The sequence below is a fragment of the Pseudonaja textilis genome, chromosome 2 (genome assembly GCF_049901715.1).
Source record: "Pseudonaja textilis isolate UNSWEBS1 chromosome 2, rPseTex1.2, whole genome shotgun sequence".
NCBI lineage: Eukaryota > Metazoa > Chordata > Lepidosauria > Squamata > Elapidae > Pseudonaja > Pseudonaja textilis.
Genome location: NC_141991.1, coordinates 22,014,737 through 22,034,776, shown reverse-complemented (window position 1 = coordinate 22,034,776; position 20,040 = coordinate 22,014,737). Strand labels below are relative to the sequence as shown.

At 42.0% G+C, this 20,040-nt stretch overlaps 1 protein-coding gene across 4 annotated transcripts in view; it reads right to left on the bottom strand.

The window, feature by feature from the left end:
• Positions 1-6,136: 6,136 nt before the first annotated feature.
• The window catches only part of IL17RE (interleukin 17 receptor E), a 42,532-nt gene continuing 28,628 nt past the window's right edge, over positions 6,137-20,040 (bottom strand). For all 4 annotated transcript variants that reach the window (XM_026717938.2, XM_087923492.1, XM_087923493.1 and 1 more), the window contains exons 9-17: positions 19,339-19,526; positions 18,481-18,534; positions 16,092-16,139; positions 14,330-14,375; positions 13,005-13,156; positions 12,773-12,841; positions 11,417-11,468; positions 8,783-8,890; positions 6,137-8,535 (exon numbers count right to left, since the gene is read on the bottom strand). In XM_026717938.2, the coding sequence (XP_026573723.1) occupies positions 7,850-8,535; positions 8,783-8,890; positions 11,417-11,468; positions 12,773-12,841; positions 13,005-13,156; positions 14,330-14,375; positions 16,092-16,139; positions 18,481-18,534; positions 19,339-19,526 (1,403 nt within the window). In that variant the 3' untranslated portion in view covers positions 6,137-7,849. The remainder of the gene's footprint in view (positions 8,536-8,782; positions 8,891-11,416; positions 11,469-12,772; positions 12,842-13,004; positions 13,157-14,329; positions 14,376-16,091; positions 16,140-18,480; positions 18,535-19,338; positions 19,527-20,040) is intronic.

Here is a 20,040-nt window from a genome sequence, read left to right as displayed (position 1 = left end):
AATCACTCAAGAGGAAATTGAGTTTAAATTTCCCACGGATGTTAAAATAGTTCCATCTCAATTTAAAGGTCCTCTTCCTTCGGGATTAGTTGGCTTAATTTTGCCTCGTTCTTCTGCACACAAAAAGGGCTGTTTTGTTGTGCCTGGGGTAATAGATTCAGATTACACTGGTATCCTCATGATTCAGATTTGGGTGAATCTTCCTCAAGTTCTTCCTTGTAATTCTTCTGTTGCTCAATTGCTTCTTCTTCCATATGAAAATCCATCTCCTGGTATAGGTAATCTTGGGGATGCAGGATTTGGATCAACTTCTTTATCTGTAGGCTTACTTCATCAGCTGAACTCCTCTCGTCCTTTGTTAATGCTCTTCCTTAATAAACAACCATTTCAAGGATTATTGGATACTGGAGCCAATGTTACTGTCATCTCCTCTTTACAGTGGCCAGTACAGTGGCCAAAAATGACAGTTTCTTCATTGTGGGGAATAGGAGGTTCTACAGCTGCTTGGCAGAGTGTTCAAGAAATTAATGTTACAACATCTGCTGGTAAGTCCTTTTTCCTACAACCATACATTCTAGATATTCATACTAATATTTGGGGCCGTGATATCCTTTCTCTTCTTAATGCCCATTTGATTCTTGATGATGGCTCTTCCTCTTAAATGGCTCTGTTCTACACCAGTTTGGGTGGAACAATGGCCATTATTAGGGGAAAGACTCACTGCTTTATAACAATTGGTTCAAGAACAATTGGCTGCTGGACATATAGAACCTTCAACTAGTCCTTGGAATACTCCTGTTTTTGTTATAAAAAAGAAAAATGGGAAACATAGAATGTTGCACAATTCCTCCATTCCAATTCTTCCTGAATTACAAGTACAGCAATCATATACATTAGTACAATGGCAAAAATTACTTGGCATTATTAATTGGACATGCCCATTCTTCTACATTAAAACTGGTGATATGTTGCCCTTATTTCAGTCTTTGAAGGGAGCACAATCACCAAGAGATTTAGTTGTATTAACTGATCTTCAAAGAACATGCCTTCAAGAAATATTGAATAAGTTTAAGCATCGATATGTGGACAGGATAACATCCTTAACAATAGGACTTTGCTTAGCTATTCTTCCCACTACACCCTTACCTACGGGATGTCTTTATTTTAATGCATCCCCACAAGCGGTCAACATTCATGAATGGATTAATTTGTCAGCTACTCTGCCTAGAAACATTTATCCTTATCAATCAGCATTAGAGGATCTATTATTAAAGGTCGTAAACAAGCCTTACATCTTACAGGACAGGATCTCATTAGCATAGCTTTCACTCGTACAAAAGTTGAACATGAGCATTTGATGATGATTTCAGAATCATATCAGATAGCCTTTTCTCAATATGTGGGAAACTTGATGTATTCTTTACCCAAGGATCCTAGAATAGTGGTTACTACTACTTTAAATCCAGCCTTTTCTTCCATTTTTGTGAGAAATCCTATTTCTAAAGCTCTTACAGTCTTTACTGATGGATCACCTATAAGGGGTGTGGTTCACTGGCAGATTCAACAACAATGGTATTCTAAATTTACTGCCACGCAGACTTCAGCTCAACGTGCTGAGCTGGCTGCTGTGATTTTGGCTTTATGATTGTTCAATGACCAACCTATTAACTTGATCGTTAATGCTCAATATGTGTATTTAGCTATGCAATCTCCTCCCTTTTCTTATTGTGCTCTCTCTTTGGATAAGAATTTGTTGCAAAGCAATTTAAAATTTCATGATCTCAAGCCCGGGATATTGTCCGTGCTTGTCCAGCTTGTCAGCAACTGGCAGTTTCCTTTCCAGTAGGTGTCAACCCACGAGGAACCCAAGCTAATCAAATTTGGCAAATGGATGTAACTCAATTTTCAACCTTTAAGCCATACTGTTATCTTCATACATCTATTGACACTCATTCACACTTCCTTTGGGTTACTGCTTCAAAACATGAACGTACTTCAGATGTTATTTCTCATTGCCTATCCTCTTTTGCTGTAATGGGTCGGCCTTCTCAGTTTAAAACTGACAATGGTCCCACTTATATTAGTAATGAATTTCAAACCTTTTGTCAGAAATGGAATATTACTTTAGTGCACGGAATTCCTTACAACTCTCAGGGTCAAGCTATAGTTGAACGAGCTCATCGTACTTTTAAGGCATTGCTTCAGAAACAATTACAAACTGAGTCTGGCCCTTACCATCTGCGAAAGATTCAAAATCTCATTGCTGTAGCATTATATACTTGGAATTGTTTAACCTTTTTAGATTCTCTTGCAGACTCACCTGTTAATTTGCATTTTCAAACTACTGAATCTTTAGCAAGGCCTTTGGTAAAATATCGCCAAGCTCCAGATCCAACCTGGAAAGGCCCTACACCGCTGATCACCTGGGGTCGCGGTTACACCGCCGTGGAAGATCCTTCTACTCGACAAGCAGTGTGGGTTCCAGCACGCTGTGTTCGTCCATATCATGGCATGGGATCAGGGCCTTCACAACCCGATTCCGGATTTCAATCTTCATCTGAACACGGAAGTTCGCTTCCAAGGTCGACTCACCCGCAACCCATCACTTGTGGCCAGGTTAAATCTACTACATACCAAGCTCAACAACTGCAACAGGCCTTATTACCTCAGACTCCTGAAAATCTTGTTGCTGCTGTTTTTGCTATTATTACTGCTAACTCGGTTACCATTTTACTTTGTATTTTCTTGTTTATGGTTAATGGTGTTTCTGCTCAAAATGATACTTCTGTGTCTTAACCCTAATTTGTGGGTTCGTCATGCCCAATACATGTTTATGACCCATGGCACGAATATTACTTTATACTATGAGCCCCCAATGGCATTTGGTCAAATTTCTTTTACCCCTAACTTGATCATGTCTTCTACATTTATTTTCTCACAACTGTGATCTATTTCACACTCCTGGCTATTTTCTACACCCCCTATGCAATTGAATTCTGTCCATTGGCGTTACTTGAAAGTTAGTCAATTTACAAGGGGTCTGTGTTTCTGTTGTCATGCTAAACACACTTGGCTTCATAATTGGTCTGATTATGATGCTGCTCAGCACATATTAAAAAAGCTAGGGAATTATAGTTATTGTTCTGACTACTATTGGTTGTCAGGTACCTTTAATTCTTCCTTGCATGGAATTAATATAGCTCCTGATATGTATCCTGACAATTTTCCTATTTTTAATGCCTTTGATCAATCTAATACAGGATCGATATGCGCTGGTTGGCAGCTTAAGGATCCTAATATGTGGTTCTTTTTTGATAAATATGCTACTAATGTTCATCCTCAGAATTATCAATGTGCAACTATAGGTTATTTTACTCTACCTGTTCAAATAGGTACGCTCCCATCAACTCGACAGCGGCGTTCCTCTCTGGGGCCTACATGTAATGATGAAGTCATTATTGACACACAATTGTCTTCTGGTTCTACATTTGGCCGTGCATTGGCAGGGGCCATTACAGGAGTCCTTACTCTAGGCTCTTATCCTGGCATAATTGCTCAAGAAAACAGACGATCTATTCTTGGTCTCACCTGCAGACTTGAAAAATCCATCAATGCTACCGCTGCTATTATTCGTGATTTGCAGCATGAAATAGAAGACTTAAATCAAGATGTCTTACAGCAGTGTTTTGCCATAGACTATCTTTTAGCCCATCAGGGAGAGTTCTGTACGTTAGTTGGACACCGTGGATGTGCTGTGCATTTTCATTCTTTGAATAAAACTATTGAGGATGAGCTTGCCAATTTACAATCATACATTCAAAATAATATCCATGCTCATTACTCACCTTTTGAGTGGCTAACCAATTGGCTCCCTGATTGGTCTTGGCTCAGACAGTTTTTCTTTTATGCTATAATTATTATTACTGTACTAATTGAAACCTGTTGTTTTATTCAATGTATTCCAAATTTATTTGCATTGTTTTGTCCTGCTTCCCCCTCTCTTAATCCTCTACAATTGCGATACATTCATAAATCTTTGAATCCTCCATTTAAAATAAAAAACGAGGATATGTAGAGTTGTAATTGCAGGAATATTCCAATCTCAGATGGCAAACCTCAGATAAAGAATGTTTCCAAGCAAATACAACTCAGGTAAACAAAGTCACTAATCTAAAGGAGGATTAGAGAGGAAGTAAACATATGTTAGACTTTAACTAGAGATAATTAATTGTATGGATTACTATGCTAAACAGTAAAGAAAGTTAAGCAGTAACCAAAGTTAACCAATGATGGAGGATAACTAAAAATGTGTATAAATGCAAGACTAGACTCCAATAAAGATCATCATGATTCAGTTGTTCATGGTCAAACAACTCGACTGCCTCATCATTACAACAAATCCTCCGGTAGCTCTGATGGAAAATGTATTTCAACTATATGCATGATTGGGGTTATCTCCAGCTAAATTTAAACCACTATGGATTCCCTGATTTCTTCACTCCTTTGGGGAATTCCTATTTCAGCACCATGCTTCCTCTCTTTGCCAATGAAGCAGTGAATCAATCAGGAGAACAGGAAATTTTAGCGCCATTTTTTTCCCATAGACTCATTCCAAAGCTAGTTGGTTTTTGCTTCTTTAAGAAAAGTGGGGTTGAAGGAGATGGAAGATATTTGACTGTAAGCTCTGGAACTTCTTCGACTTTATTTGAAAAATAGAAGAATTATTCAATAAGGATCTTGACTTAAAGGCCACCATCTCCTCAGAGAATAGCTATTGATGTTTTATCATGAAGCAGAAATGTGCCTTTCTTTATACATTTATTGTAACATGGGTCATTTGAACGATGAAATGGAAAGGCACAAAAAAAACCTTCAAGCCCTGTACGGTATATAGGTAGTCTTTGATTTACAATCATTTCTTTAGTGACCATTTGAAATTACAACAGCACTGAAAAAAGTGATTTATGGCCATTTTTCACACTTATAACCTTTGCAGCAGTGGTGGTATTCAGCAGGTTCTGACCAGTTCTGGAGAACTGGTAGCGGACATTTTGAGTAGTTCGGAGAACTGACAAATACCACCTCTGAATCCCATAAACTGATTTGCAGCACTGAATCCCACCACTGATTTGCAGCCTTCCCTGTGATCATGTGATCAAATTTGGGATGCCTGGTAACAGACATGTATTTATTATGACAGTTGCAGTGTCCTGGGATCAAGTGATCACCATTTGCAATCTTCGCACAAGCAGTCAATGGGGAAGCCAGATTCACTTAACAACCATGTTACTAAATTAACAACTGCAGTGTGATTCACTTAACGGCTGTGGCAAGAAAGGTCATAAAATGGAGCAAAATTCACTTAACAAATGTCTCACTTAACAACAGAAATTTTGGGCTCTATTGTGGTCGTAAGTCGAGGACTACCTGTGTATGTGAATGATTTGCATATGTGTCTGTGTCTGTGGATCTAGAATTAGATCTGAATAGAAATCTATATAAATATATATAAAAGCGAAATACCACTCACGCATCATCACAATATCTCCCAAACCGTAAAGCCTACAAACTTGAAATTTGGCACATAAGTTCTTCTTGGCTTCTAGGTGCTCACTAAGAAAGGATTTTTCAAAATGACCATCAGAGATTAGAGATCCTTGCTGTCTCTTTCTTGTTCACGCAGCAAATACTGTTTCAGTTTCCAAACAGCCCTCAACTCTCACACACTGACAGAATGCTAGCCAGATGAATACTGATGGATGCTGGTAGGCAGAGGCAGAACTTTTTTTTTCTCATTATTTGCCTCCCCAAAAACTAAGCCTAATCACATAGTTTCATAGCGAATCATGGATATGGAGCTAGTAAACCTTAATAGATCCTGAGGTACAAGACTATTTTAAATGGAAGAGCCAACTGTTTGAAGCTATTAGGACAGTTTCCCCCAATCTGTTGTCTTCCAGATACATTGGATCTAATCATAATTCTAAACCAACATGGTCAGGTCTGGAAGCTGTAAAAACGACGTATCTGAAAGGCCGTAAGTTGCATTATGGAATGACACAGACAGCCCTTCCACCAGGGGGTTATTCATCGAAAAGATTGTCAAGCTTACTTTCAAAGTCAGGAGGCACAGATATACTTTTAAAAGCATTTACTTTATCAAGGTTTCTACTTTTTAGGAGACCATCAGTACAATGTTGTAGGTTACCTAAAGCAGAAAAATGCCCTTTGGATTTTTGAATTTCCTTTAAAAGCCATCTTTATTATTGTATTCCAAGATAGCAGCACCAAGAACAGACGTAGGACCTGAGCAACAACAACAACAAAAAAAAAACACCTCAGCAGATTAAACATACAAAACAAAATAATGATCTCTTACAACTCTCTTAGCAACACGCTTGTTTTGCTGGTTTGGAAATGGAGTGGTCAAAAGCGAGGCAAGCTGGTAGCTGATTTAAATTCACCTGATTGTATGACTTTGTAAGTCCTTTTCCCACTTGTAACACAGCAACGACACACTCTGAGAATAGCTTTTGTTCTGTGATAATCCCCTCGATGCTCCCATCATCTTGTCCTCAGCTTAGGAGCAAAAAGGCTGATCTTCTCTATCTAGAAGATTCTTCTTCAGCTTTACTGGTGTTCAAATAGTGTTTTCCCCCCTCGCATATTCGGACACCCAGCCCCCTCCAGAGCAGTTCTAAGGTGCATAAAATCCATTGGGCCTTGGTCACCCCATTCCCTTGAAGGGAGTCATGAGACTGCATTGACGGGGGACAGAATCGGGATAGGGATTAAGTACAGTGGCGAGATTCCAAATTTTTCCCTACCTACTCGATGAGAGCACGCTTCGGTTCTCCGAACTACTCAAAATTTCCGCTCCCGGTACGCCAGAACCGGTCCGAGCCAACTGATCTCTGGATTGGTAACAGGAACAGCCGGCTCCCTGCTGGCATCACTTTTGGCCAGTTCATAGGTAGATGAAGAGAACCTCCACTCAACAGTGGGGAACGAGCCTTAGTGTACTATCTAGGAGATCACTGGCATAGAGGTGGACTCTCACCTCACAATCAGGAGGCTGTGAGTTCGATCCTAGGTAGGGGCTAATATTTGGAATATTATTGACCTCCTGCTCGAGCAGGAGGGGGGTCAGACGAGATGACCTCCAAGGTCCCTTCCAACTCTTATGTTATGCTATGTTATCTGCAGGTTTCTTTGTGCTGGTCTTTGTGTCTCCACAAATAGAAATGTTAAGGACCCATGTTTTGAAAAGAAACAAGTAAAACGAACACTCTGACAGCTGTCAGAGATGTTCTCCACCTTCTGTGGGTTTAGAGCCCTGAGGTGATGGACGGTGAACAAAGCAAGAATTCAGCCTCTTCGTTTAGTCCATCTAGCTTGCAACAAGATCCTCTTCCCTGGGCCTAACCTGGCCACCTTTTGGCAAGCTTACTATCCTCTGGGAAGAATTTGCTAGGAAGCAGCAGCCCCCGTGAATCCCTCACGCGGCTGCCCGCAACCTTCATATTGCACCATCCCGCTTTCAGCATGACCCCTTCTTCGCGGTACCCTGTCCTCTCTATGGCAACAGATGCCATGAACCACCAGGTGATGGAGGGGGTGGGTGGACTCTCTGGCAGACCCAGAGGAATCTCTCTGCTTTACGATTAGCTGAGCTGGACCCCTTCCTTTGTTTTTGTGGCATTGGATTTACCGCCCGAGATGATTACAGACGCCATTTCTTCGGCACCATAAAGAAGGCCAATCCTTCTGAGGCCCAATGGCTGCCTTCCGCCTACGGATAACCAGTGGGATCGATCCCATTTTGCAATACACCTTTAGTCCACAGCCCTCAGGTGCAGCTTGGCCTGTGTGTCTTGGGCTGAGCAAGGGGGAACAGGGATTCCTCCAGTCTCCTGATGTTCTTGCTCCATGGTGGATTCCGCAGTTTCCGCGAACTCCTCTTCTTCTTGCCTTTGAGCAGGTGGCACACAAGGGCTTTGGCGCTAGCATGGAGCCAGCTGGGTCCTGAGCTGGAGTTGCCCTGAAGGACCCCAAACAGGTCCGGCAGGTCCTGAGGCAGGCGGTAACGGGGAAGAAGGCGCAGAGCACAGGGAATATCCCGCCAGTCGCACAGTTTACTGAAGTAGGCAATTACCCAGTCACATCGCTGGACCGTACCTTGAAGTTCACCTTGTAAACAGGCCATGGCTGCCCCAAAGAGGTCATAGGGCTCTGGGGCTTTCGTACCAGGGCTACTGGCCTCTCCTTGCCAGAGTCCATAAGCGTTGGCACTGCCTGCGCTCCACAGCAGTAGCACCTGGCCCTGCTTGCGACCCACAAGTTCCCGTTGGGCGTACATCCAGGGCAAGATGCCCAGTCGTCCCACGTGGCCCAGCTCCCAGAGGTCCAATAGCACCGGGCAGCCCAGTGCTGACCGCAACAAGGCGGCGAAGGAGCAGACCAACTGTTTGTGCTCCTCTGAATCAGGAGAGTAGATCAGCAGGATGGGACAAGAATGGTGCCGGCAAGATGCGTCTGGAAGAGAAACAGAAGTGAAAGAAATTAAAGAAAAAGAAGAAACTGAATATTACATAGTATGGAAAATGTTTTATCAATGGATAAAAAAACAGAACAACCTAAAAGGATTTGATGTATTTACAGAGCAATTAAAGCTTTTCCTTTGGAAAGTCATATTTTCTACTTCGCTGCTTGAGATTGGAAACAGTATAGAGTCACATCCACCCACACTCATTATAAACCAGTTCTTCTGATGCTTTATTACCTCTATGGAGTCTGTGCATCTTCCAGTGAATCAGGAAGATTGCCAAAGCCAGCAATCCCAGGCCCAAACCTACAGCAAAGGCCAGCAGTCCCCAGCGTCGGTGAGAAACTAGCAGAAAAAGAAATTTGAAGGGAAGTGGTGTTAAATTGTTACAGAAAGTAATTCTTGATTACCGGTGCATTTCTGCAGAAATGTATTCATGTAATATCTCCTACTTACCACTTTCCCTCAATCTGGGCTTGTCAGATGTAAATAGAGATAGTTCTTGACTTACAACCCTTCATTTAGTCACCATTCAGTTACAAAGCACCCCCCAAAAAATGTGACTTACAATCAGTCCTGACACTTACAACCAACATAGCAATCCCAAGGTTACGTGATCACAATTTGTTTGCTCGGCATCTGGCATGTATTTACAATGTTTGCAGTGTTCTTGCAATCACATGACTTCCGTTTACAATCTTCCCAGCCAGCTGCTAGCAAGCAAAGTCAATGGGAAACTCCAGACCGCAGGATTTTCAATTGCAATGATCTGCTAACAACCTTGGCAAAAGGGTTGTAAAATTAGGCACGACTTGCCTAACAACCAGTTTACTTAACAATGGAAATTCTATTCTTGGTTGTGGTAATAAGTCAAGGACTGCTTGCACCAGAGTTCTTTGGACCATTTACCTCAGAGGTGTCAAACTCAAGGCCCGTGGGCCGGATTTGACCCACAATGCAGTTGGATCCAGACTGCGGAGCCGTCCTGGAAAATATAAGGGGCCGGTCCCCGTCACTTCGGCCCAGTCTACCCAATGTGAAGAGGAAACATGCTAGCAATTTGGGGAGTGGTGTCAAGATGGCCACGCCCACCCAGCTGGCCATGAGGTCAATCACAGCCCTGATGCGACCCTCATATAAAATTGAGTTTGACTTTGACGCTCCTGATCTACCTGGTCCTGTGTGGTCAAACACTTCTGGAAGACATCAGGTTGAGGAAAGTTTAAATATTACAATGAATACTTTTTTTTGACCCTGCCTTATGTAACTAAGCGCAAGAAAGCCATTAGCAAGTTTAAGGAAATCACAACATGTCCCAAAATGAACCCAAAAGGAAAATAAACATCTAAGGAAGAAAAATCCTACAAATGATGAATGAGCATGTTCACTTTGCACTAAAAATTCTTTTGGAAGTGGGAAGGAAAATTAGGATATAAAAAGCATGAGTGCAGAGTTGTAATTGCAGGAATGTTCCAATCTTGGATGGCAAACCTCAGATAAAGAATGTTTCCAAGCAAATACAACTCAGGTAAACAAAGTCACTAATCTAAAGGAGGATTAGAGAGAGGAAGTAAACATGTGTTAGACTTTAACTAGAGATAATTAATTATATTAATTACTGTGCTAAACAGTAATGAAAGTTAAACAGTAACCAAAGTTAACCAATGATGGAGGATAATTAAAAATGTGTATAAATGCAAGACTAGACTCCAATAAAGATCATCATGATTCAGTTGTTCATGATCAAACAACCCGACTGCCTCGTCATTACAACACATGAGAAACGGAATTGAGTATAACCAGATGTTTTTCAAACCTGGTGGTTTTAAGATGGTGTGGAGTTCAACTTCCAGAATTCTCCAGCCAATTGAAGTACACACATCTTAAATTGCCTGGTTTGAAAACCACTGGGATAACCAAAGAAAGAATGGTTGATGGGCTGAACACATACAAAACTCATTAATGAAAAATCATTAATCTATTAATCTCATCACTCCTTATCACCCATCCCCTCCCATTTGTGACTGTATGACTGTAACTTTGTCGCTTGTATCCTTATGGTTTATATTGACTGTTTCCTAGTATGCTTTGATTGTTTATTGTACCCTATGACTATTATTAAGTGTTGTACCTTATGATTCCTGACTTTTGATGAATGTATCTTTTCTTTTATGTACACTGAGAGCTTATGCACCAAGACAAATTCCTTGCGTGTCCAATCATGCTTGTCCAATAAAGGAGTCTATTCTATTCTATTCTCAAAACACGCTTCTGAATTTTGCAGCATAATTATTTCCCTTTCTTGTACAATATGTTAAGGGAATAGATCGGATTCATTATTTTCATGCTAGGCATTTTTTTAATCAACCATCATTTGATGAAACAAGGTTGGAATTATAGCACACACTTTTAAAAAAAATATTACAAAGTCATAAGGAAACAGGACAGACTGGATGTAAGGCTAGAAAAAAATGGAGAAAATAGATCTGCTATCCCCATTGCAAAATTTTTGTCTGTGCTTTCCCTTGTTAATCTTTAATTGGAATTGTCATCTTATTTCTTCTTGTTCACAAGAAGGAAAGGAGTTCTAGGGAACGCAGTCATTAATCATGACGTTCTGTTTTCCAAGGAATACCCTAATGATTTTCTGAGTCATTGGTTTCAACCATCAACGTCGGCCCTTCCGTAAGTCCTCTAGCTTGTTTCTTTAAGTTCTGGAATCTCTTCCAAATATCTGAGAAAGACATAACTCCGACCGTTGGCGAGAAGACCCAGGACTGCTCTCTCTACCTTCCAAGACATTAATGGCCATTTTTCACACAATCTCCTCTTTATTCACCCTGTTCTTTACAGAACAATCTTGTAACTTACCATCTGGACACAGGAGTCGCTTGCCAGCAAACTGTACATCAGAACGCCAGACCTAACAAGTGAAAAAAATGAGGTGGAATGGGACAATGGAACTCAGTACAGATAGTCCTTGACTTACAATAGTTCACTTAGTGACTGTTCAAAGTTACAACGGCGCTGAAAAAAATGTGACTTATGATTGTTTTTCACAGTTACGACCTTTGCAGCATCCCCCCCACAATCATGTGATCAAACTTCAGCTGCTTGGCAACTGGTTCATATTTATGACCGTTGCTATGTCCCAAGATCCCCTTTTGCAATTTTCTGACGAGCAAAGTCAACGGGAAAGCCAGATTCCCTTAACAACCGGGTTACTAACTTATCAACTGCTGTGATTCACTTAACCACTGAGATAAGAATGGTCGTAAAATGGGGCAAAACTCACTTAACAAATGTTTGACTTAACCACAGAAATTTTGGGCTCGCTTGTGGTCGTAAGTCGAGGACTACCTGCATTGTGGCCAAGTGTGTTAATGTGCACCTATGTGCTCCTGTTGAACTGGCATTTTATTCTTATCAATTTGTCGGCTAATTTGCAGGTATAAGTAGTCCTTGGCTTACGACTACAACAATGATAAAAAATAACTTAGCAATCAGTCCTTGCATTATGACTTTCGCAGGGTCTCTCTGCTCTTATTTTCATTTGCTTATTCACCCCATATCGAGATGTCCCCAAAGAGGAAGAACCCCAATTCGACTGAAGGCCGTAGCCAGAAGCAAAGGAAAACTGATCACAAAATCATAATCATAACGAAAATCATAAAATCCGGGTCATGTGATTTTCACTTAGTGACTGCTTTGCTCAACAGCCAAGTTGCCAGGCCCAATTCCTCACTAAACAAGAACTACCTTTAATTGACTCCCTAGGGTAAAACCATACACGTTTCACGAAGGAATTAAGTCAAGGTAAAGGTTCCCCTCACACATAAGTGCCAGTCATTTCCTGCTCTAGGGGGCGGTGCTCATCTCCGTTACAAAGCCAAAGAGCCAGCGCTGTCCGAAGACGTCTCCGTGGTCATTTGGCCGGCATGACTAAACGCCGAAGGTGCACAGAACGCAGTTACCTTCCCACCAAAGGGCTCCCTATTTTTCTACTTGCATTTTTTACATGCTTTCAAACTGCTAGGTTGGCAGAAGCTGGGACAAGTAACGGGAGCTCACTCCGATACACACGGCTAGGGATTCGAACTGCCAAACTGCTGACCTTTCTGATAGACAAGCTCAGCGTCTTAGCCACTGAGCCACCCCATCCCTAAAAGGAATTATTCCTCCCTTAATTAATTGCTAAGAAAAGGAATAACAGAAGCTAATCCTTACCAGCACACAACTTCTCAAGACTGTCCAAGGAAGAATGAGATTCATTTCACCCAAGGCAGATCCCCCTGTCTGCAAAACATAATCTTGAATTAAATCCAGGATACGTCCTCCAGCTACCATCCAGGTCAAATAACAACGTCATTTTTTTAGGCTTTCCTCACTCAAAATTCATGATTGAGTTATTTCTGGAAACTACCCCGAATTCCTCCTCTTGAGACCGGCAGCCACTTACATGCGTGATGGTATAGACAGCGGGTTCAGGTTGACACTGGCTTGAAGATACCGGCTGGCATAAGCTGGAACTGAAAGAAGCCGCTGTGCGAGAACGGAAGTTTAAGTGAAGTTGCAGAAATTTCACATGGAGAGATACATTCCAGGTAGCATCTAGAAAGAAAGAACAAAGTCAGTTGTGTTCATTCTTCAGCCAACGCCCTGTTATCTCCAATCTTTTGAGGAGAAATATGTTACCGTATATATGATAAATGTACTGACAATAAGTATGAGCCATGATGGCGCAGTCGTTAGAGTGCAGTACTTCAGGCTACTTCTGCTGACTGCCAGCTGACTGCAATTTGGCAGTTCAATCTTGACCGGCTCAAAGTTGACTCAGCCTTCCATCCTTCCGAGGTGGGCAAAATGAAGCAATAGGATGACTCTATAAACCGCTTAGAGAGGGCTGTAAAGCACTGAGTTTAAGTGCTATTGCTAAGTGTTATTGCTATTGTATTGCTATTCACAATACATTGAGAAAAATAAGATCTTATAAGTTTGAAATTTACCCTTTTTTGATCCAACACTTCTATACTTTCTTCCATTAGCAATTTTCCTGGAGGTAACATCTGAGCTAGTGCTACCCATTTTTCTGAAAACATTAATTACCTTCTGCTATTATTCAGTTATTATACTGTACACACAGTATGCATCTTGAAGACCAAAAGGTCTTTTAAAGCAATAAACCTTCAGTTTATATCCCTTAAAGTTTCATGTCAAAGACAACTATCACATGTTAAGATTCAAATGTTGATCTTCCTGCTTAGCATCCTACCACTGGATTCAGATTACAAAATACTATTCCATTATTGCAACTTGCAGCATACCACAGACCCATTTGCCCCTACACTGGTTGTGGTATGTACAAAATAGACAGACCTGTACCATGACCCCATTTACGAGGTTCTCTATTTTTTCTTTTTAACCAAGATTGGACAGAAATCCCAGAACATTGTCTTAATTTGTTAGACTGCACCTTGGAAGCAGTGGCTGTGGTTAAATAAAAATTGTCTCTATTAATTATTGCAAAAAGTTACTTAGGAATAAACTCTTTTGAGTTGCCCTTGGCATTTGCAAAGGAAACTTGATCAGAACATAGACTAGAGATAATCAAAGAAAATCCAGATAGTAGCAGGTTACAAAACAATGGTTTGTTTCCCTATAGGAATCATAAAAGTTCATTAGCACCAATTGTGAAGATATGATGCTCATTAAGTGATTTTTCAGAAGAAGAGTACAAAGAGATTGACAAAAATAAAGGTTTGCATTGTGACTTTACTTAAGTACCTGTCTGGTGTGGGCACTCAGTGTGGCTGGTGTTCATATAAGAAAACTAAAAAAAAAAAAAGATAAATTGTTGTGTTATGACTCATCATGTAAAACCCTGCTGTTAATATTTAATACTCAAGAATATTTAAGTCCCCCAACCTTGTACCTTTCTTCATTAAACGTTCGTCATACAAACTAGAATGAGGAACTGCCCTAAATCAAAGGACTGAACTATAGTAAATATTTTAGTTATTGCTTCAAGGCTGAAGCCTGACTATCTAACTTGATTTTAAAGACTTCCAGAAATGAAGATTTACTAAAATTTATGGGGGGGGGGAATCTGTAATTCAACCAAGAATAATACAATTCTTTTAAAAATTAATCTCTTTTAAAAATTCTTTTAAAAATTAAAAATCTCACTGGGCCTCCTGTATTTTAACCAAAACTCTCCTGACATTTTGTACAAGATCAGAAAGATCTTATGTGATTTGCCATCATTTCTATTTTAATTCAATATGGGAAGTCATAGGGATGTAGGCAGAGCAGAGATACCTTGCAGATACCATATTAGCACTCCCGAACAATGAGTGCTAATAGGTCGAACAATGAATCAGTGAAACAACTTGCCTCCAGAAGTTGCAAATGCTGCAACACTGGAAGTTTTTAAGAAGAGATTGGATAACCATTTGTCTGAAATGGTATAGGGTTTCCTTCCTAAGCAGGGGGTTGGACTAGAAGACCTCCAAGCTCCCTTTCAACTCTTCTGTTCTATTTCTATTTGTATTCCTATTCTGGATTGTTCTTTCTAAGGACTGATTCATTTGTAGTCCTGCAGGCGTAGCCTATAGTAACCCATCTAGAGCTACTACATCTTCATCTTCTATCATTACTTGAGATATTCCACAGAATTTTAAGCAAACATACACCTCATATGCTACTAATGCATCGTTTCCTTGGAGAAACGATGCATGCTTTTTATTTGTGTTTATTTAAAGGACTTACATGACCGCCTTCTTATACAATATAACCCTGGGTAGCTACAACAGTCAGATTACTGTAAATGCATGAAAAATGCATTTTAAAAGACTTTTTGATGACTGTTTACTGAGTCTGAAAAGAGTTACAAAGTAGTTTGGGCTGAGTAATTTTCCTTTGGAATAGCGCATTTTGCTCTAGAGGTGATCCTCAATTTACAACTATAATGGAGTCTGCCCATCACAATCTTAAGTCATGACTGACCCAATTTTAAGACCTTTCTGCGGTGATCATTAAATAAACCAATGATTCACTATGGGATGTTTTTGCTGAAAAATGGAAGTAAATGTCATTTTATTTTTGATGAAACTCTTATAAAATGTGGCCACATGACTGTGGAACCCCGCAAACAGCTGTAAAAGCAGGCCAGTTGCCAAGAAACCAAGATACGGTCACATGATTACAGTGGGAAGGGTCACCTTGGAACTTTGGAAGCGGGTCGTAAGTCCCCTATAGGGAGGTTCACCATAAATTCAAACAGTTACTAAGCTGCAAGTCGTCAGCCGAGGTGTAAGTCAACTCCCCATATACATGCCTCTTAGCTGTGCACTTTCATAACAGCACAGATACAATCTACTTCAACAGCCTCTGAATTAGATAAAGTTCATTGCTTTCACTGCATGCTTGTACCTTCAAAATTCTGGAGCCTTCATGAGGCTTGTGATAGATCACAGTAACTCAGTTCTTAAGAGGCGACGATCTTGTAAAGATACAATGGGTGTCTGTCTGTAGATACATCTCTTACCTTGAAGCAGAGCTGTGGGTTCACATCTACACTTTCAATGATGTGCGCCTAGAGTAAGAACTACATGTTAGGACAATGGAAGGCAGTATCTCTCTTTCTCTCTCTCCCCCTCCCTCCCTCCCTCCCCCTCTCCCTCCCTCTCTCTTTCAGAACCCAATATAGTGTTTGTGCCTCAAAATAACCATGGTAAAAAACAATAAGCAAGTCTTATTATTATATCTACAAGGACTAGGAGTAGGGACCATGCTGCCATGGTGGTGTAGTGGTTAGAATGCAGTACTGCAGGCTGCTCCTGCTGACTACCTGCTGCCTGCAATTTGGCAGTTTGATTCCCACCAGGCTCAAGGTTGACTCAGCCTTCCATCTTTCCAGGGTTGTTAAAATGAGGAGCCGGAGTGTTGGGGGCAGTAGGCCGGCTCTGTAAAACTGCTTAGAGAGGGCTGCAAAGCACTGTGAAGCAGTATATAAGTCTACTGCTATTAAAAATCGGAAGGATCTGGCTGCGTTTTCTCCAACTTGTTCAAAATGCAGCAGCTCTAGTAATTAAGGGTGTGCTGGAGTATATGGACATTAGTGGTCCCCAACCTTTCCAGGTTGATGGCCCGGCCTGGCACGGGGGTGGGTGGGGTGAGGAATAGCATGTGAGTGGCAGGTGCACACACATGCACATGCAGGTCTATTAGTTGTAGTGACGGGCGCAGACACACTCCACTCGCAAGAATGTAGCTTCGTACGCGGGCACTTAACGTTCGCATGCAAAGCTGCAGTCGTGCAAGTGGCAAGCACTGGCACCCTAGTGCAAAGCTCCACTTGCACAAGTGGAGGGCGTTTGTGCAGAGGATGCTTGTGATCGTGCGCAAAGCTCCACTCACGCAGAGTGCTCCTGCGCAAAGCCCCATTCGCACGAGTGAAGCTTTATGTGCAAGCACCCTGTTTGCACGAGTGAAGCTTCGCACACAAGCACAAACATCCTCCACTCAAGTACCCTCCACTTGTGCAAGTGGAGCTTTGCGTATGCCGCTAAGGCTCCACCGCTCACACAAATGGAGCTTCACGCACACACATGCCCATCTCTCGCATAGCCTAGTTTCAAACAGGCTGCGGCTTGGTAGTGGGACACAGTCCAGGGGTTTGGGGACCCCTGATTTAGATGGCACCTCCGCTACAAGAACTGGCGTTTGGTACTGGTTATCTCTTGGTTGCAATTTAAAATACTGATTGTTACTTTTAAAGCCCTATATATACTCAGGCCTGGTATCCCCAAAATTGCTTGCTCTGAACAAATCTACCAATCCAGCAAAATTGGAAAGAGAAGCCAGATCAAGAGTCCTGCTTCTGAAAGAATAGGGCAGTGCTGGCTACCCTTTTTGGGCTCCTCTGCCAAAAATTGTGCGCGCGCTTGCATGCTTGCGCTCACGTGCCAGCATTCAGAAGGCAATGTATCCCCCCATGCCCCCTACGCATGTGCGCACAATCCTACTTAACTGCACTATGCCTCACAGCTGATTTTTGTCTGGTTTGAGGCCTTTTTCGGCCTCCCAAAGGCTCGAGGAAGGCTTCTGCAGGCTTCTACAAGCTTTGTAGGCTGAAATCTGGCCTTATTTCATTACTTCCTGTTTTTTCGAAAATACCGGAAGTGACAAAACAGGGCTAGATTTTGTCCTACAAAGCTTGTAGAAGCCTGCAGAAGCCTTCCTCGAGCCTTTGGGAGGCTGAAAAGGACCTCAAACCAGCCGAAAATCAGCTGTGAGGTGCACACATGCACAATGAGGTAAGTTTGCCTGCAGCTTGCGTGCCAGCACAAATGGCTCTGCGTGCCGCTTGTGGCACACGTGCCATAGGTTCGCCATCACGGGAATAGGGGAACATCAGAGACCTGAAGCACGAAATCTTTCAAGCAGTGGTGAGATGCTGCCAGTGTAACGATCGGTTCACCACGCACGTGTGAACAGCTTTCCGAAAAAACTTACCTACTATGCTACTACTGGGGAGTGACATAGCTGAGGAGCGGCAATCTGCTCTGCTGCGTGAATCAGTTGAGAGGATATAGGTAAGTACAGCGTAGGGGCGGGGGGAGGGGCGGGCCCACATGATCATTGGAGCGAACCACTTTGCTGCCAGCTGATCGTCGGAGCTAGAGGTTCGCCCAAACGAGTCTGAACCAGTCCAATCCCACCCCTGCTCTCAAGACATGGTGCACAAGACTCACGCCCCTCTTGTGGAACCAGCTTCCCCCACATATAAGGCCATAGTCTTCCTTCTTCCTCTGCTTCCATGGAACAGTTTTTTTTTAACCCATCTACTGGAGATTGGCCCAAAGGATGATTTTGCCCCAAGATCTCCAGGCACCATGAACCAATGAATGAATGAATGAGTGAATCTTACTTACTGCAATAGGAATTGTAAGCCTGTCAGTGTCTTCAAATTCGAATGGCATAGAACTCTGAATAAATAAAGAAAATAAGTCAATTAATTCCAGAGGTACAATGTCGAAACATCTCAGGATGATTCCCCCCCCCCATAACCTGCTTCTCTCTCATTTCCTCAGCTAGCCTGGCAGGTTTGGGAGAGGCTAACTGCCTGATAAGGACATTCTCTTAACAAACATCACTCTGCCTTCCACCCAGGGGTGGGATTCAGAATTTTTAACAACCAGTTCTGTGGTGGTGGCTGTGGCTTGGTGGTCATGTGACTGGGTGGACATGGCTTGGTGGTCATGTTATTGGCTGGGGTGGCCAACTCAACTCACTCACATCAAGGCACGCATCTCCTCACCTGGCCTCTCATGACTGTGGGGATGCTGCAACAGTCGTAAGTGTGAAAAATGGTCATAAGTCACTTTTTTCAGTGCCATTGTAACTTTGAATGGTCACTCCACACAAGCAAAGTACCAGCAAAGGAGGGGAAAAAAACTCCAGAGACAGGAAGTCTAGTCCTGCCAAGAATGTAATAAGGGTTAACAGAGAGGCAGTTTCTGTAAGCAACCCCAGAATGTTTCCTTCCTGTCTTCCTTACAGGATTAGGCCAGTAATTTCTTCTAACAACCGGTTCTCCGAACTGCTTAGAATGTTAACAACCGGTTCTTGCGAATAGGTCCGAACTGGTAGAATCCCACCCCTGGCCTCCACTAAGGGAGAGCACGTTCCTAGAATCCCTTGGCCTTCGCTTTGCTACTTGGCTGCCCTTCCTCAAGTCACAAAACCTTGTTATTCTCATCCTATTCGGTATGGTCTCCATGTCCCTTCACCTGCTTGGCTTCGGGGACTGTGGAATTGGGGATATCTTGGCAGGTTGCCTCTGGAACAGAGTTTTCCTTCCAGCAAAGTGAGACAGTGGGGTGAAAGATGCAGCGGCCACTCAGTAATATGGCCATTTCGGTTTTGTCACTGGAACTGAAGTCATGAAAGTGCGCCGAAGACCAGAGATCTGTAGCATCTAGCAAAATAAATAAGGAATATGAACGAATGAACAAAAAAGCGAATGAACGAACAAATGAACAAACCAATGAATGGATGGATGGGTGGATGGATGGATGGAAGGATGGAAGGATGGACCATTCTTTCTTATTTTTTCATGCTATTTGTATGCTGCCCAGAGTTGCTCTTTTAGGTGAATAGGTATTGCATTTCCTACCTACAGTACCCCAGCTGACTCTGTTATCTCAGGTAGAAATAAATATGGAAGAGAAAATGAGCCTTCCTTCCTTCCTTCCTTCCTTCCTTCCTTCCTTCCTTCCTTCCTTGCTTCCTTCCCCTTTTGACATTGTTATACGTAAGGTATAAATAAGTAAAATACTGCAAAGTTTCCCTGAAAAATTAAAATATTACAACATATTTGAAATAATTCTAATGATTAACTATAAAACAACAGTGAGTTGACACAGAGAATGTAATTCCTCCAAGAAAAGCAAACTGAAATCATGCAAAGTTACCCAGTTTTATCTTCATAA